General features: G+C 39.1%; 1 protein-coding gene across 3 annotated transcripts in view; it reads right to left on the bottom strand.

Moving 5' to 3' along the window:
• KIT (v-kit Hardy-Zuckerman 4 feline sarcoma viral oncogene homolog) overlaps positions 1–15,961 on the bottom strand; it is an 83,699-nt gene that overhangs the window by 22,336 nt on the left and 45,402 nt on the right. For 2 of the 3 annotated variants that reach the window (XM_011961701.1, XM_011961704.1), the window contains exons 5-7: positions 14,681–14,849; positions 10,996–11,185; positions 8,761–8,876 (exon numbers count right to left, since the gene is read on the bottom strand). In XM_011961701.1, the coding sequence (XP_011817091.1) occupies positions 8,761–8,876; positions 10,996–11,185; positions 14,681–14,849 (475 nt within the window). Of the gene's footprint in view, positions 1–8,760; positions 8,877–10,995; positions 11,186–14,680; positions 14,853–15,961 lie in introns of all 3 variants that reach the window. The other variant, XM_011961702.1, reaches the window with a different exon arrangement.

Here is a 15,961-nt window from a genome sequence, read left to right as displayed (position 1 = left end):
AGACCAGCCTGGCCAACATGGTGAAACCCTGTCTCTACTAAAAATACAAAAATAAGCCAGGCATGGTGGCGGGTGCCTGTAATACCAGCTACGCAGGAGGCTGAGGCAGGAGCACTGCTTGAACCTGGGAAGTGGAGGTTGCAGTGAGCCAAGATTGTGCCACTGTACTTCAGCTCAGGCAACAGAGCAAGACTCTGTCTCAAAAGCAAAAAACAAAACAAAACAAAAACAAGCTACAGGCCAATTTTGGCCATCAGACTATAGTTCTAACAACCCCTTTTCTAAACAGCAATCAAAAAGATATCCCGATCGCGAGATTATGTTGAAAAATGATGAAACTACTTGGAGAGAGATTTCTTCAGCCAGAATCACTGTTCAATTTACAGGAGCACTGTTGCTGTATCACCCAGCCGTGGGGAAGAAGACCTGTACACACATCACAATTCCACTCTGCTTGCTGCCGAGGAGTGCAGGCATGGGACAAAGTCTCCTTTTTCCTATTCTGGAAAAGTAGCTAATTCATTTTGCCACATAATTCAGAAGTGGAGAAGACGAGTATTGACAGAATGCCCATGGAAACATTAAGTCCCTATTCATGGATTAATTTAAATTTCACTACATTACAGGTGACCTCGCATACATCTGTAAATGAAGGAAGCTAATTTGATGTAAAAACAAGTGGCTCAATTGAAAAGAAAATCTTCACAGAGTGGAAGTTCCACAATATAAAAGGGGCCACTCAATGCTTTTAGCAAAGTCTATGTATCCAAGTTTAGAGTCAATTCCAGCAGAAGTTTATATGGCTACATACCTAAACCTGTTTCTCCTGCTTTTCCACCATCAATATATAAAAATAGCCAAACCACACAAACGGGGGCAACCAAGGGCTATGGATCCAGACAGGTTACCTAGTTCTCTTACAGGTTCAGTGTTTACATCAAGGCCCCTAAATTAGCAACACACCCACCAGACCAACTTTCTTATGAGATAGGGAGGAACAGTAATGACACCAACCTTTGAGGAGGGGAAGATGTTTAGCTTAGTTCAGAGCTACATCTGCTAAATTTTTTCAGAACAGAAGAGAATCAAGTTCTACTTTAAAAGTAGGTTGCCATTATATCTTTTTTTTTTTTCCAATTTAAACATCTATAACAATTCTTGCCTCCACAGAGATCCTCTTTATAAGGAGAAAGAGATATTAGAGTGTCACATCAAAAACAACATTCATAATTCCCAAGCAATTGGAGAACAAAATCTCACTTCAAGTTCAGGAAGAGAAAATAAAAACAGAGTTCAAACACTGTCAGATACCTCAAATGAACACATATTATCTATAAAAAGATTAATGTGAAAAGACAAGCAATGATTTTTACATAGATTAGTTACCACACTAAGAAGATCTGAAAATTATTCCTTAATTTAGAACTATCCTGAAAGATAGCACAGTATATCTACCATATCATATGTTGAAGACACAGGGCATGAAAGATAACGACAGATGATAACCTTATTAACTTCTAGTCACTTAAGCAAGGTCACTCGTTAGAGATTAAACAAGATAATTATAAACTTTAAATAATCATCTGACAAGTTTCTTTTAAAATTCAGTCACATCATTTCAAAGTCCCACCTCACTCCCGGATGTCTCAAAATTGCATCACGCATGGGCTAGAGAAATTATAAAAGATCCATACACTGAGATGCCAAAATGATGTTATAGAAAGACATTCACAATGCTTTTGTTGTGCAGTGCCAAAAATCTAGGTTATAAAGCAATATGATCTCATTTTTATTAAAAAAAGAACGGTCTGGAGGAATATATAATAAATAATATTAGTCATGGTAATCCATAAAAAGTAAAGAAACATAAAAAGTAAAAATAAACTTAAAATGATTTTTATTTTTGCTTATTTACATTTTCTAATTGTTCTACCCTTCACATAATGCTTTTGTAATAAGAAAAAACTGTTTTAATTTAAAAACATATGCGGTATACAAATGTTCACACAAACCAAGCTATGTTCCAGTTACTGTTGCAGCCTTACAGCAAACTCTCAAAAGCAAGTAAATAAATCAGAAAGGAGTCCTATTCAGCACTTTATTTAATGTTTAAAAATTCTAATTATTTAATATAAGAGGAAGTCTCTCTAATAGAATCCACCTAATGGGGGAAAACACTGAAAAGCAAAGACTTTCAAGCAAAAATCAACAGCAAATCTTCAAATTTGTGGCCTCTAACACAAGTATGGTTTGGACACGCATGTTTTTGAAAGGTCCTACCATTTTTTTAAAAAATGGAAATAAAAAGCTAATAGGTTAAGTGGTGGGAAGACATTTCCATCTTCCAAAAAAGTTGAAGTTCTAGTAACTTCGCTCTTTTTTGTGAGGATCTTCCTGAAGGGCGCAGTGGCCTTAAGGACCAAATCTGAGCAGTCCTTGCAGGCAAGACTGCCATTATTATTTTACTCTGGATAAGGGTACTTGGAGATTCCAGTCAGGTGGGTGACCCGGAGAGCTGGCAAACAGGTGAAGTCATCTATATGGCTGACCTCCCAGGTCTATGATACAGTTTGAATATTTGTCTCCTTCAAATCTCATGTTTAAAAACTGATCCTGAATAATGGAGGTGGGGCCTTGATGGGAGGTGTCTGTGTCATGGGGACAGATCTTTCTTTCATGATTAGCTTGTCCTAGAGGGAATGAGTGACTTATCGCACTAGTAGTTCCCTCGAGATCTGAGTTTTAAAAACAACCTGGCACCCTTTCTCTCCTCTCTCTCTCTCGCCACACGATGCCTGTTCTCCTTCCCCTTCTACCATGAGTGGAAGCTTCCTGAAGCCCTCACCAGAAGCAGATGTTTCTTACAGCCTGCAGAACTCTGAGCCAAATAAAACCTCTTCTCTTTATAAATCACCCAGCCTCGGGCTTTTTTTTTTTTTTTTTTACAGCAACACAAATGCACTGACAGTAGTCTACCTGTGATCACTTCTGGTTGGCTGGCCAAAAGCTAGTTGGCTATGTGCTTTATCTGCAGGAGTTTCTCCCTAGAATTGGTTCAGCCATCCGTAACTGGATTTAACTATGACCAAAAATACTAAAAGGCAGCCCAGACTTTGCAAACATGGTCAAAGGGTATCTTTCTCATCAAGAGGCCTTATCCTGGGTGAGTTATTGCTCTGGCTGATTTTGGTGTACTGTATGACCTATAAATAATTGCTAACAACAGATAGGATGTTAATTATATGATGCAATGATTTAGAAATAATATATTATTTAACATTTCCTTAAATTGTTTCTCAACTCCCTGTTAACACCCTTCCATAAATGCAGTGACATTGGTGACTTCTGAGTTAATTTGGTGCACTTCAGCAGCCATTTGGGTTTCAATCTAGCTCAACATTAAATGCATCCTATGTAAGGCTAATGATCAAGGGGAGCCCTTCTGTTCTCAATGTCTGCCTCCCCGTCACCACCACGTGAGGATCACAGTACTCCCACTGCACTGGCTGAAGTTTGTCATTAAAGGATAAGCCTTTAAGATGGGAAAGAGATCTATTTATGATCCCTAAATACCATTTGTCACATATTTTAAATGCATAATACTGCCCTGGAAATGCTACCAGATCATGTTTTGAACTATCCACTTTAAGGTTACAGGATCTTCTTAAAATCATTCCAAAGGTTTGAAAAACAACTGGCTTATCATATCAATCATAATTTATTTCTACAATTATGTAAATTACTTCGGGATTCACATGGGTATTTAAAATTAAAGCCAAAATAAACCTACAAAATATTTACTTTACTGATTATCCTTTCAGTCCACTATAAAGTTTTTTATTTATTCAAGAAATACGAGATGGAGTGGGAAAAAAGGCCAAATGGATATATTAGGATTAAAGTGCATATTTGGCCTTTTATTTGTCCTGGATCTGGCAAAAAACCTCATTGTGTGACATTTAATATAACCAAAGAGGCCATCAGTTCCTAAATAAGTAGCATAAGCTACCCATAGCATCTTGGCAATGTCATTTTTTCTAATATTTCCAATTATTTTGGAAAGGGTAATGCCTATTAAGAAAGCACTTTGAGGTAAGGTTTCAAAATTCTACTTTTTTCCTGATTTTCATTTCCAAGAAAAACAAATCACCATTTTCACTGAAGGATATCAAACACTTCAGATTTAAGAACTTGATTTCTATGCACATCTTGGAAAAGCAATTCCAAAAGTAATTAGAGTAATGCAAATTCAATGCAGATATAATCACTAATTTTTGGTTTTGCTTTGTTTTTTAATGAAAATTCCTATCAGTTTCCACTAGAAGTTCTCAAAGATGGCAACCATGTTATAGCTCTTGGCCATTATAAACCACCTTAAATGTCACTGAGTCAGTTCAACACATCCATGTAAATCACGGCTTGATTAGAGAGGTTAGAAACAGTATTAGAACATTTAAGCTTAACATGTTGTTATATACTGATTTTCTTAACATAAATTGTCAGAGCACAATATTTTTTTAAAGTCTACCATATAAGCAGTTAAAACATGCCCCTTCCCCACATTCAATATACTAAAATTTTCATGTGGAATTTTCAAAACAAATAGATTTTTCAACCGCCAAACATTTAACCAGGCCAAATCAAGGATTTCACTAGCATTTCTTGCAGATGAATCTATTAAGCAATTATGCATTAGTGTCACAGAGTAAAAGTAGGCTGAATTTCGGCACTAACACTATGCATTCATTATTCTGATTTTTATCAATTCTGATTTTTGCAGAACACAATCCCTTTTGTCCTTGAAGCTGAGCTTATTTACAAAATAAACCATACAGTACACCTACATATGTAACTGGCTCAGCTAACATGATGTCAAAAAGGCCACAACTATCCTAAGTTTAAAACTGTAAAATTATTTTAGCTTTTGATTTTAAAATTTAACATGAAAAAAATCCTGCCTCAAGAGCTAAGCGATGAGGATGCAAAATCATGAGAATGATAGAATGAACTCTGGGGACCTGGGAAGAAGGGTGGAAGGAGGGTGAGGGATCAAAGACTATACGTGGGTACAGTGCACACTGCTTGGGTGGCAGACGCACTAAAATCTCACAAATCACGATAAAAGAACTTACCTATGTAACTAAAACCCACCTGTTCCCCAAAACCTATTGAAATAAAATTTAAAAGAATACTACCACATAATAATGTTAACTAGAATTTTTTCAATTAAAAAATCAACAAACAAATCAGCTAACTATATCTGTAAAGAGCAACTGTGACATACCTCAGAGACCGTTTAAAGCTCAAACATAAATGCTACTACCCCTGTCCAAACGTTTGGCAATCAAGAAATCCAATGTGTTAAGAAAGTGAAATAAATGCCTTTGTCAATTTGCTATTTGTAACAAACTGACATCAAGGAAAAGACCTTCTGAAGAGCTTAACTTGAGGTCAGGACCAACATGATCCTCATCTGTATATCCAGTGAAATACAGTGGGACCTCAGGAAGTGCTGGGTGGGTATTAAGAGACCCACACTCCAGAATGCAGAAAAGGCCTCCTACCTACAGGGAATCCAAGGAGATATCCTTTTGGAAGGTTAACAACATATCCTATTTAGTTTCAAATAGGCATGGGTTCGCCAGCAGCACTGATTAAAACTGAGCCTGCTGGAATGGCAAATTAGCCTGGTAAGTAAAATAGTAGCAATTTTATCCCTGCCACAGAAAAGTCAGAAACACCTTCCTGAGGTCAGTATCTCATGACCAACTGGCAGCCCACACACTGGCAAATGGAAGCATGAAAAAGGAGGAAAAGAGACACATCTAAATGCCCCTTTGGACTTAAAGCCAGGGAAACAGCAATAACAAAGCACCTTGCTTTATAAAATTCCCAACCACTGAGCTCTCAAAGTGAGGTCTGTGGAGTGGGCCCACCCACGGTCTGCTGTTGCTGGTGCATAGGAGATAAATAAGAAACTCAGAAGAAGCCCTGAGGAGGAGCAATTTGACAGAGAGTAATTTTTATATCTATTGAATCTAAAACATAGAAAAACCCGAGCTTGTATTTTGTATATCGCTGTTCTTTCTCATTTCACTTTTCTAGTAATTGGTTTTTACTATATTTTACAAGAAGTATTGATCCACAATGAATTGGGAATCTTAGAAAAGAAAGTCTTTTACCATAGAAAGGTTGAGAAGCATCACACAAGAGCAGCCACAATAAAATTCTGTATGAATATGCATATTATGCTTGCAAGGATATGGATTTACCTCCAGTCATCCCTTAAACGAGATGAACATTAAGACTTTTCAGAAGCAAGTAATTTTGTCCATGGGTAATATACTAAGCTCTGTATACCACAACTTTTTTTTTTGAGACGGACTCTCATTCTGTCACCCAGGCCGGAGTGCAATGGTGCGATCTCAGCTCACTGCAACCTCTGTCTCCAGGATTCAAGTGATTCTCCTGCCTCAGCCTCCCAAGTAGCTGGGATCACATGCACTCATCAGCACACCCAGCTAAATTTTTGTATTTTTAGTAGAGAAGGGGTTTCACCATGTTGGCCAGGCTGGTCTCGAACTCCCAACCTCAGGTTATCCACCTGTTTCGGCCTCCCAAAGTGCTGGGATTACAGGTGCGAGCCACCACGTCCAGCCTCTATATACTATTACTTTCTGATTCACATTGAAATTAATCTAGAGATACTTGAATTGAGGGCCAGTGAAATGCTATGTAATCAAAACTGTTTGTTGGACCTCAGATAATAATTAATGTTTCCCTTGGAAAGGGAGAACTGTGTGATCAAATAAGTTTGGGATATATACTTCCTATCCCATGGCCCCCTCCGGCAAAGTCACATCAGCACGTTAGGATTCTGGGAAGGCCCAGTAATAAAGATGTGTGTTTAATTACATGAATGTGACCTTCTTCATCTAAACTCGTATGAATGTCTTATTCAGAAAACACAATTTTTGAAATGCTCATATAGTCAAAAGACTCTGGATTAGCAATCAAAAATCTGTCCAGTTATTTCTTTTCTTCATTTATAAATGGCTCACACCACCCACTCTACCATCTTTCCTGAGCTGTAGCATCAAAAAAGACAATTATGTAAAATCACTTCATACAGGTTGAGCATTGTGGCTCACTCCCATAATCCCAGTGCTTTGGGAGGACAAGGTAGAAGGATCGCTTTGGTCCAGGAGGTCAAGACCAGTCTAGGCAACAAAGCAAGATCCCCGTCTCTAAAAAACATTTAAAAATTAGCTGTGTGTGGTGGTACATGCCTGTACTCCCAGCTATTTGGTAGGCTGAAGCAGGAGGATCTCGAGCCCAGGAGTACAAGGATATAGTGAGCTAAGATCACTCCAGCTTGGGTGACAGACACAGACGCTGGCTCAACATGTTTGTCAACATGTTTGAAAACAAAAACATGTTTGTCTCAAAATCAAACAAACAAATAAAACATCTAGCTGGGAGCGGTGGCTCATGCCTATAATCCCAGCACTTTGGGAGGCCGAAGCAAGTGATCACTTGTGGTCAGGAGTTCAAGACCATCCTGGCCAACACGGTGAAATCCCATCTCTATTAAAAATACAGAAATCAGCTGGGTGTGGTGGCACGCCTATACTCCCAGCTACTCAGGAAGCTGTGGCAGGAGAATCACTTGAACCTGGGAGGTAGAGGTTGCAGTGAGCCAAGATCATGTCACTGCACTCCAGCTGGGGAGACAGAGCAAAAGACTCTGTCTCAAAAACAAAAAAAAACCAAAACCACAACACTTTGTACAGAAAGTAAGCTCCTTTAAGACAAGGAATTGGCCCCAGTCCTTCGTTCCCACAACTCCCTATAGCTCAACACACACAAAGTGCCCACCTCCTAAGCTCTTCTCTATGAAATATTCCAGGTGTCTCCTCATCCTCCACACACCCAGGAAAACCAATTCTGATAGTCATTTCTTGGGCCACTCCCTTGGAATTTCTAGTCTTTGGGGGCCTCCCCTGCCCTAGCAGGTATGGTGTGGCAGGCACCTTCCTTGGAAATGCACACAGGGCCCAGAGTGGAGCCAGGAAGAAGCCCTGCACTTGGCAAAAGCTCTAGCTCATGATCGGGCTCCCTTGGCCTCAACTTCAGAGCAGATATTTCTCTAAGAAGTGGTGGGCTGTAGGAGTGGGGTGGGTGGGACCCCACAGATGCCCATGGCCATGCCCATCTCTCATCTTAAACCATCTGCTACCTTCTCCCACATACCACATGGTACTCAGTAGTAAGCCATGGGCCTGTCAATATTGCATTTGTCTCAGTGGAAGAACCATCTAAACACAAATAACATCACAGCCTCAAAAGAGATGGCACTGTAACAAAGAAATCATGTCAGGGCTCAATAGCATCTCTTTCCTAATACAGTAATTCAGCTCCTATTCAACCATTAGCCCCCCATTCCAACAATCAATAATAATACATTTTCCCTCAAACAACTGTTATGGTCAACTTCTATGGCTCCTTTGTTTACTTCAAAGGCAGCACACAGAATTTGAGCAACTTCTACAAGGTCCTGTGGTCAGTGAAATGTAGGACAAGAACTGGTTTTTTGACACACTCTAACCACCAAACCATGAAGTCTCTGTGAAGGTCAGGATTATCATGAAACGTTATTTACATAGAACACAAATTGAGTCCTTGCAGCTGTTACAAACACGAGCCACAACTTTAAAAGAATAAAGAATTAAAAGATAAGGAGCCCTTCATGTTACTTACTATTCACATAAACATTAAATGGTATGGAAGCATTGACGTCAGAATTGGACACTAGGAATGTGTAAGTGCCTCCTTCAGTGCCTTTTAGTCTGGTTAGATGAAGTTCACTTACGTATCTACAAAGAAAAGACAATTAATCAATCACCTGTGGATAGTCTGCCTTGGAAGGCATGTCTTTTTCAGTTTCTACCTGGAAATCTATGCCTGTTTGAGGAAAAATATAACTCATTTAATTCAGTAAATATTAGCAAAATCCACGTTAACAAAGACACACACACGCACACACATATTCCATCTGGGACAAACACCTGTTGTGAGAGAACACAGAGTGGGGAACGTTAAGCACAAAGGTAACCTGACAGAGGCTGCAGCCTCTCCACTGGCCCACCACCTCCCCCTTCCCCCACCACTCCGGGCTGTCCCCATACCGCTTCCTCCCCTGCCCATGGTGCTGCAGGAGCCTGCTCTCCACAGTGTCCTGAACTTGCCTGCTCTGCATGCACATGCTCACTGCCCTCACACAGACACTCTGGGCCCTCAGCGAGGTCCACGCTACTCACCTTCCTTCTTGCAACACCCCCATCTCCTGGTTTTCCTCCACCCCGGAGATTCTCAGTGCTCCTGGTAGTATTTGCTGCTCAAGCTTCTGACTTCTTGCAAGGCCGCCATATAGGGCTGTGTACACTGAGCACCCTACCATCCTGTCAGGGTTACTGGCAGGGGCTCCGATGTACATGTGTCACCCTGGGCAGCCCACGACACACACGATCCACATGGGCCACAACACCAACTTGCCATAGGCGGTGTTTTGATTCTCACACTGTGCGAGCTCCCTGGGCAGCCCACTCTCTCACACAGAGCTGCTCGCTGCTGGCCCACAACCTTCACGTCTTTACCTCCAGTGCAGGGTTCTCTGCACCATGCCTCCTCTACAGAGCTACTTTCACACCCCCAAACCCTTGACTGTAGCCTTCTCCCAAGGACTGCTCTTGCGCGGTCCTTGGAAGAAGCTGACTGTACAGCCAGGTCTACAGTCAGTAAGTGACTGACAGCCAGAGAGGTGCAAAAGCCCCGCTCAGCTCCTGGATAAGACTGAGGTTTGGGGTCATCTGAGCCACATCCTTATTTGCCTCCCTTCCCCCCAACCCCTCCTGCCCTACTCCCTGGTCAGTCTCTCTCTCCCTGCATAAGTCACTTGCCTCAGAATCCCTGTCTCAGGCTCTGCTTCTAGGGCGTTTGACCTCATATACTTCCTACCTGAACAATCCCACTCGAGATCCCACTATCAATCTTAAATCCAACAAACCACAAACCAAAGTCACTGTCTTTCCTCAGAAACTTGCCCCTCCGCCTCCTCCTCCTCTCCCTGAATGGTATGGTCTCTCACCACCCAACCTAAAGCCATCTTCAACTCCTCCCTGCCTCTCCTGCCCTCTCAATCACCCGGAGACCTCCCAAATCTATCGTCTTCCCTCCAACCTTTAGTCCTTGGCCCGGGACGCTATCATCTATCACCCATATTTTTCCAACAGTCAACAGTCCTGACTGGAAAAAGAGAGCAAAACCCTATCCAGGTACTTAGCCCTTATTAGCCATTCCGTCTTGGTCAAATTACTTCACCCCTCTGTACCTCTGTCTCCTCCTCTACAAAAATGGTGGGAAATAAGAATGCCTACTCACAATGTCTGTGAGGCTTCAGGTCAGGGGGTGAATATATGTAAAGTACTTAGAACCATGCTTCAGAAAAAAGCACTTATGTCTTACCTGAAGTATTACTATTGCTACTATTTTTACTATAATGTTTTGAGGGTCAAATGAGAGGTCTAATGTAAAAGAACACGGGTTCATTGCCTGAAGCGAAGCTATTTGGCTCTTAGTTTTCTTAGAACTTTAAGAAACAATTATAAGTATTAACTTCCCTTTTTCTCTGAAGAGACTTGCTGTATCCTGAGTACATGCCAGTTACTGCTTTGAGCTAAGCTCAGATCTCTAGAAAATTGTCCCCCATTTTACAAGTGAGAAAACTGAGGCACACAGGTGTGTGTGTGTGCACACATGTGCATGCTCTAAACACACAACAAAATGGAATACTAGGATGAGGACACAGGAGGCAGCCCCAGACTTTCTTCTTTACCAGGTATCTTCTTGTGGATTTACGGGTTAGAGAAATAATCTGATAAGCCCAGTGGAAAAGGGGGTAATGTGTAATCCCCTAGGGCAAGGTCTGTTTCTTACCTGATATTACTTTCATTCTCAGACTTGGGATAATCTTCCCATTTATCAGTGAAGGTTCTGTTCATATAGATCCACTGCTGGTGTTCAGGTTTGGGGAATGCCTCATATTCAACAATCAAATCTACATTTTCTCCATCATTTACAAATACTGTAGTGTTTATCATGGGGAAGATATTAATGAATCCTTTATCTAATTAGAATGAAATAAGACAGAAAGAAACCATTACCTACAACTATTGGACAAAAAAACAGAACCTCATCTTGGAATTACAAAGATAATTGATTGATTTCCAGTATTAATTGGCAGTAAGAGCATTTTAACTAGCCGTTTTCCATTTTATTCTGCTCTTGTAGAATCACTGTCACAAGTGAGAAAGGATACACATTTGAAATACTGATTCTTCCATCTCCCTCTCTTAAGCAATCCTCTTAAAGATTGTCACCATCTTAAAAGTCTTCTAAATCTACTAGTCTTGATGTTTATTAGGTTAAAAAATATTTGGAATAAATAGAGAGTTCATATACAGACCCAATATAATTGTATATGTGATAAGGTATCATAAATCAAGGGAAAAAAAGGGAGCCCTAATGTTTAATAAAAATGTTCAAAGAATGTTCTTTAGTATTGAAGAAAAATAACCTTAGGTCTTCTTACCATATATCACAGATAAATCAAAGACCATTTTAACAATAAAATGGTATTTTTAACTAAATAACAGAATTGACTCCTATGAAACTTCTACAGAGGGGGCAGTTTTCTAGGCATTTTAGAAGCAAAAGAAAAACATCATAAAAGACAAATTTAAATCCATAAATATTTTTAAATGTCTATATAGTAAAATAATGTAACAGGAAAAAGAGAAGAATAAAATGTAGAAAAAATGTTTAGCTAAACTAGTAATTAAAATAAGACATCACTTTTCACTTATCAAAAATAGCAAAACTAATTTTAACTAAACTCAATAATTTTGCCAGTGTGGTAAAAGTAGCATGCTGTGTTACACACTGTAAATTGGCACAATTCTTTTAGGAAGCATTTAGCAATATAGATTTTTTAAAAGTATCTATTCCTTGATCAAAACTTGTAATTTCCATATGAGAACTCTTCCTAAAATGAGATAGATAGCTACAGGCCAAAAAAAAAAGTGCTATTTACACTATTATACACTATTATAATTTTTAAAATGGCAAAACAGAGAACTAGTTAAATAAATAATGGAGTCCTTAGAAAAGGTTATATGATAATATTAAAAAGATCTTGAAAAAGAAAGCAAGAAAGTAATTGCTAACATTATCTTTGTGGCCACCATTTATGTGCTTACTACGTCCTAAGAACTGCTTTAAGTACTTTAGCATACCTTTTACTTAATAATTGTGACCCTTAGTCTTTTGTTTTTTTGTTTTGTTTTGTTTTGTTTGAAACAGGGTATCCCTCTGTTGCCCGGGCCGGAGCACAGTGGCACAATCATAGCTCACTAAAGCCTCGATCTCCTGAGTTCAAGCAATCCTCCTGCCTCAGCCTCCCAAGTAGCTGCAACTCGGGCATGTGTCACCACGCCTGGCTAATTTTTTTTGGTAGAAATGTGGTTTCGCCATGTGGCCCAGGCTGGTTTCAAACTCCTGGGCTCAAGAGATCTGCCCGCCTCAGCCTCTCAAAGTGCTGGGATTACAGGCAGAGCCCCCAATTCAAAACCAGGTAAAATGTTAACAGCTCTTATCACAAAACCAAAAACAAAGAAAGGGTAACTTTGTGAGATGATGAATATGTGAATTTGCTTCACTATAGTAATCTTTTTACTATCTATATGTACCCCATAACATCATGTGTATCTTAAAAATATACAATAAAAAAAATTATTTCTTAAAAAAAGAGTGATCCCAAAGCCTTGTTCTCTTCATCACTCCATGATGGATCCAAATCCTCCTCCCAGCCACTAAAAAATTACTTTGCTCTTTGTCTCCTCCTGTTCCTGTTCCACCCCAACCCATTCTCAAAACAATACAAAACCAGATTCAGGTTTCACAGCCACACGTCCTTCCAGTCATACAGTGATAATTCTTGGAAAGTGATGAATGGATTTTAAAAATCCGATTACATACAACAGTGTTCTCAAAACATCCTTACTAATTGCTTTCTGGAGCTGAAGCTGATATATCAACATGCTCCCTAATCAACTTAGCAAATTAGTGCTTATGGAGTTTAATATTTTAAAAGCATAGCCTTCTATTCAAATTAATAAATGGTTCACAATCATGTTTAGGAACAAAGTAGTACACTTTCTGTGTGCTGACTATAATTGCAAGTAAAGTATCTTTTCCATGTTCAGTCTGGGGAGAAACTTTCCATTATAACATGGGCAGAAAAGCCAAAATTTTACGAGATTATTGTGGGATAATCATAAAGCTTTAATATTGCCACATAAATTATTGAAGAAATTTGGTGAGGCGGGGAAAGAGATGAAAACAAATACTGCATCACTTTATTACTGTTTTTGATAAAGAATTTTGCCACCCTAGAAGTATTTAATGAAAGTCAAGGCCGGGCACAGTGGCTCAAGCCTGTAATCCCAGCACTTTGGGAGGCCGAGACGGGTGGATCACGAGGTCAGGAGATCGAGACCATCCTGGCTAACACGGTGAAACCCCGTCTCTACTAAAAATACAAAAACTAGCTGGGTGAGGTGGCGGGCACCTGTAGTCTCAGCTACTCGGGAGGCTGAGGCAGGAGAATGGGGTAAACCCGGGAGGCGGAGCTTGCAGTGAGCTGAGATCTGGCCACTGCACTCCAGTCCGGGCGACAGAGCAAGACTCCGCCTCAAAAAAAAAAAAGAAAGTCAAGCACTAGGAACATGCCTGTACTAAAAAGAAAGAAAAATGGATTAAATTCAAACAATACTCAAAAGACAAAAAAAATTGTAAACAAAGTAATTTAAAAATAATTATTAATCTCAGTAAATCAAAAGCATGAAGAAACTCACTACACTCTGCTCTCTTTAAATAGATGCTTGGAAAATAAATAGTCAGTGAAATTTCTAGAGTAGAGAAGATAAGGCTAAACCAATTGTGCATACCAGATATGATGGGGCCCGGGGACAGATTACCATGTTGTAGTTTATGCTCTGTAGAACCAAAGACCTGTGTCCCAATGTCACTCCTTCCTGAAGGTTTATGCTATTATCTTTATGCTTAGAGAACAGGTGAGATAAGGAGGTAGGGCATACTAGGGAGGAAAAGTCCAATTCAGTCCTTACCACAGGGAACTAGAGCTGATGAGTGGCAAAACAATAAACCAAGGGGCAGAGCCCCTACCAAAAGTTTCAGAGAAACACTTCAGGCTCTAAGCGTTTGTGATCCTTGATAAATTCTACATCCATTTCCAAACTCAAGTCATTCAGCGAGCACTAGCTTTTTTGAAAAACCTCAACTTTTGTTTGTTTGGTGGGGAAAGGAGGGTGGGGTGCACAGAGAATAATAGGTTTGAACAATTTTAGTAACAGCTTTCCACTTTCCTCCAATAAACTGGTAGAATTTGGTTTTGTGCTTTCATTGCAAGAGGCTACAATTCATTCATTCAGTGATAACAAAATTCTAAGAATCTGTTCAACATTCCATTTACATAAAAAGGAAACTATCTAGTAATTTCTTCTTTCACTACTAATTTAAACATTCCCATAGAGGTATTTACCTACTACTTCCAAGGTTGTTGTGACATTTGCTGATCCAAAAGTATTATTGGCATAACACATGAACACTCCAGAATCATTAACTCTCGCTGAACTGATAGTCAATGTTGCCTGACGTTCATAATTGAAGTGACCGTGATGCCAGCTATTATATTTCTCCTGTAGTTTAGTCTGCTTGTTTCAGAAAAGGAGAAAAAAAAATAAAGATTACCATATAATTTATATTCAGAATCTTTCCTAGATAAATTAAAAATAGCAGCAATTAACTTCTCCATATTAGCTTTCATTATACACTACTTAAGTAAGAATAATAAAACGTCATGACAAGTCTGCCATTGGAACACTTCATATTACAGGATTATATTGAAAGACAGTCATTATTAATGATTGGGAAAAAATGAAAATTCATTTCTTAACCCTAGTATGTATAATTCCAAATTCTATGCAACGCTAAATTTTAAAAGTTGCTATATATGAAATATTATAGGATGCTGATATTTTGTAATATGAGTCAGCATATTTTTGTCATGTCCTGTTACATCATTTTCTATTCTATGTCCCAACAACTGAGAGCAAACACACTGTTAATATCAATAATGTTCTATTTTATTAAAATTTATTATTTGTAAGAATGAAAACAGAATCACAATGTCAACAACTAGCTTGGAAACTCATCTTGCAGTTCTCACCCAGCAGAATCTTGTGAACCACTGATGGGAGTTTCAAGGTATAAGAGACATCTAAGAACAAGTCCCAAATTATTTAAGCATGAGCTGAAAAGAAAAGGTTGTGCATTTACCCTTGTGATAATACCATCTCACTCATTATTTGTCTGCAGACGAGACATGGAGAGATTTCTCGTATTTAAAAAGTCATGGGGGAAACCATAACATAAGCTACAACAGCTTTCTGAAAAGATTAAAGAAAGTCAAATATAGCTTTCTGCATCTTCCAAATTTTCTGTAATGTACACACACTCCTATCACAATGGGGAAAAAAAAAACCAACTTAAGTAAAGTAAAAGGAGCTAATATTGACATGGAATGAGACCAACAGTGATTCCTTGGCGAGGCTTTGGTAAACCTAATAAAGCATCTGACAGTATTATAAATCAGAAAAATCCTTCTGGAAAGGAGCATGCCAGGATGTTCATACCCTCTGATCAACTCTAGCAAATTTAACTTGAGGAAATTGCTCAACAGAAAATAAAAGCTCCAACATGTTGGTTGTGGTAAAAACTCAGAAATGACCTAAATGTATATCATCAAGTATAGCATTATGAC

The sequence above is a fragment of the Colobus angolensis genome, unplaced genomic scaffold (assembly GCF_000951035.1).
Source record: "Colobus angolensis palliatus isolate OR3802 unplaced genomic scaffold, Cang.pa_1.0 Scaffold566, whole genome shotgun sequence".
Classification (NCBI taxonomy): Eukaryota; Metazoa; Chordata; class Mammalia; order Primates; family Cercopithecidae; genus Colobus; species Colobus angolensis.
Note: the sequence above shows the minus strand (reverse complement) of the source record. Positions and strands in the feature narration are given on the sequence as shown.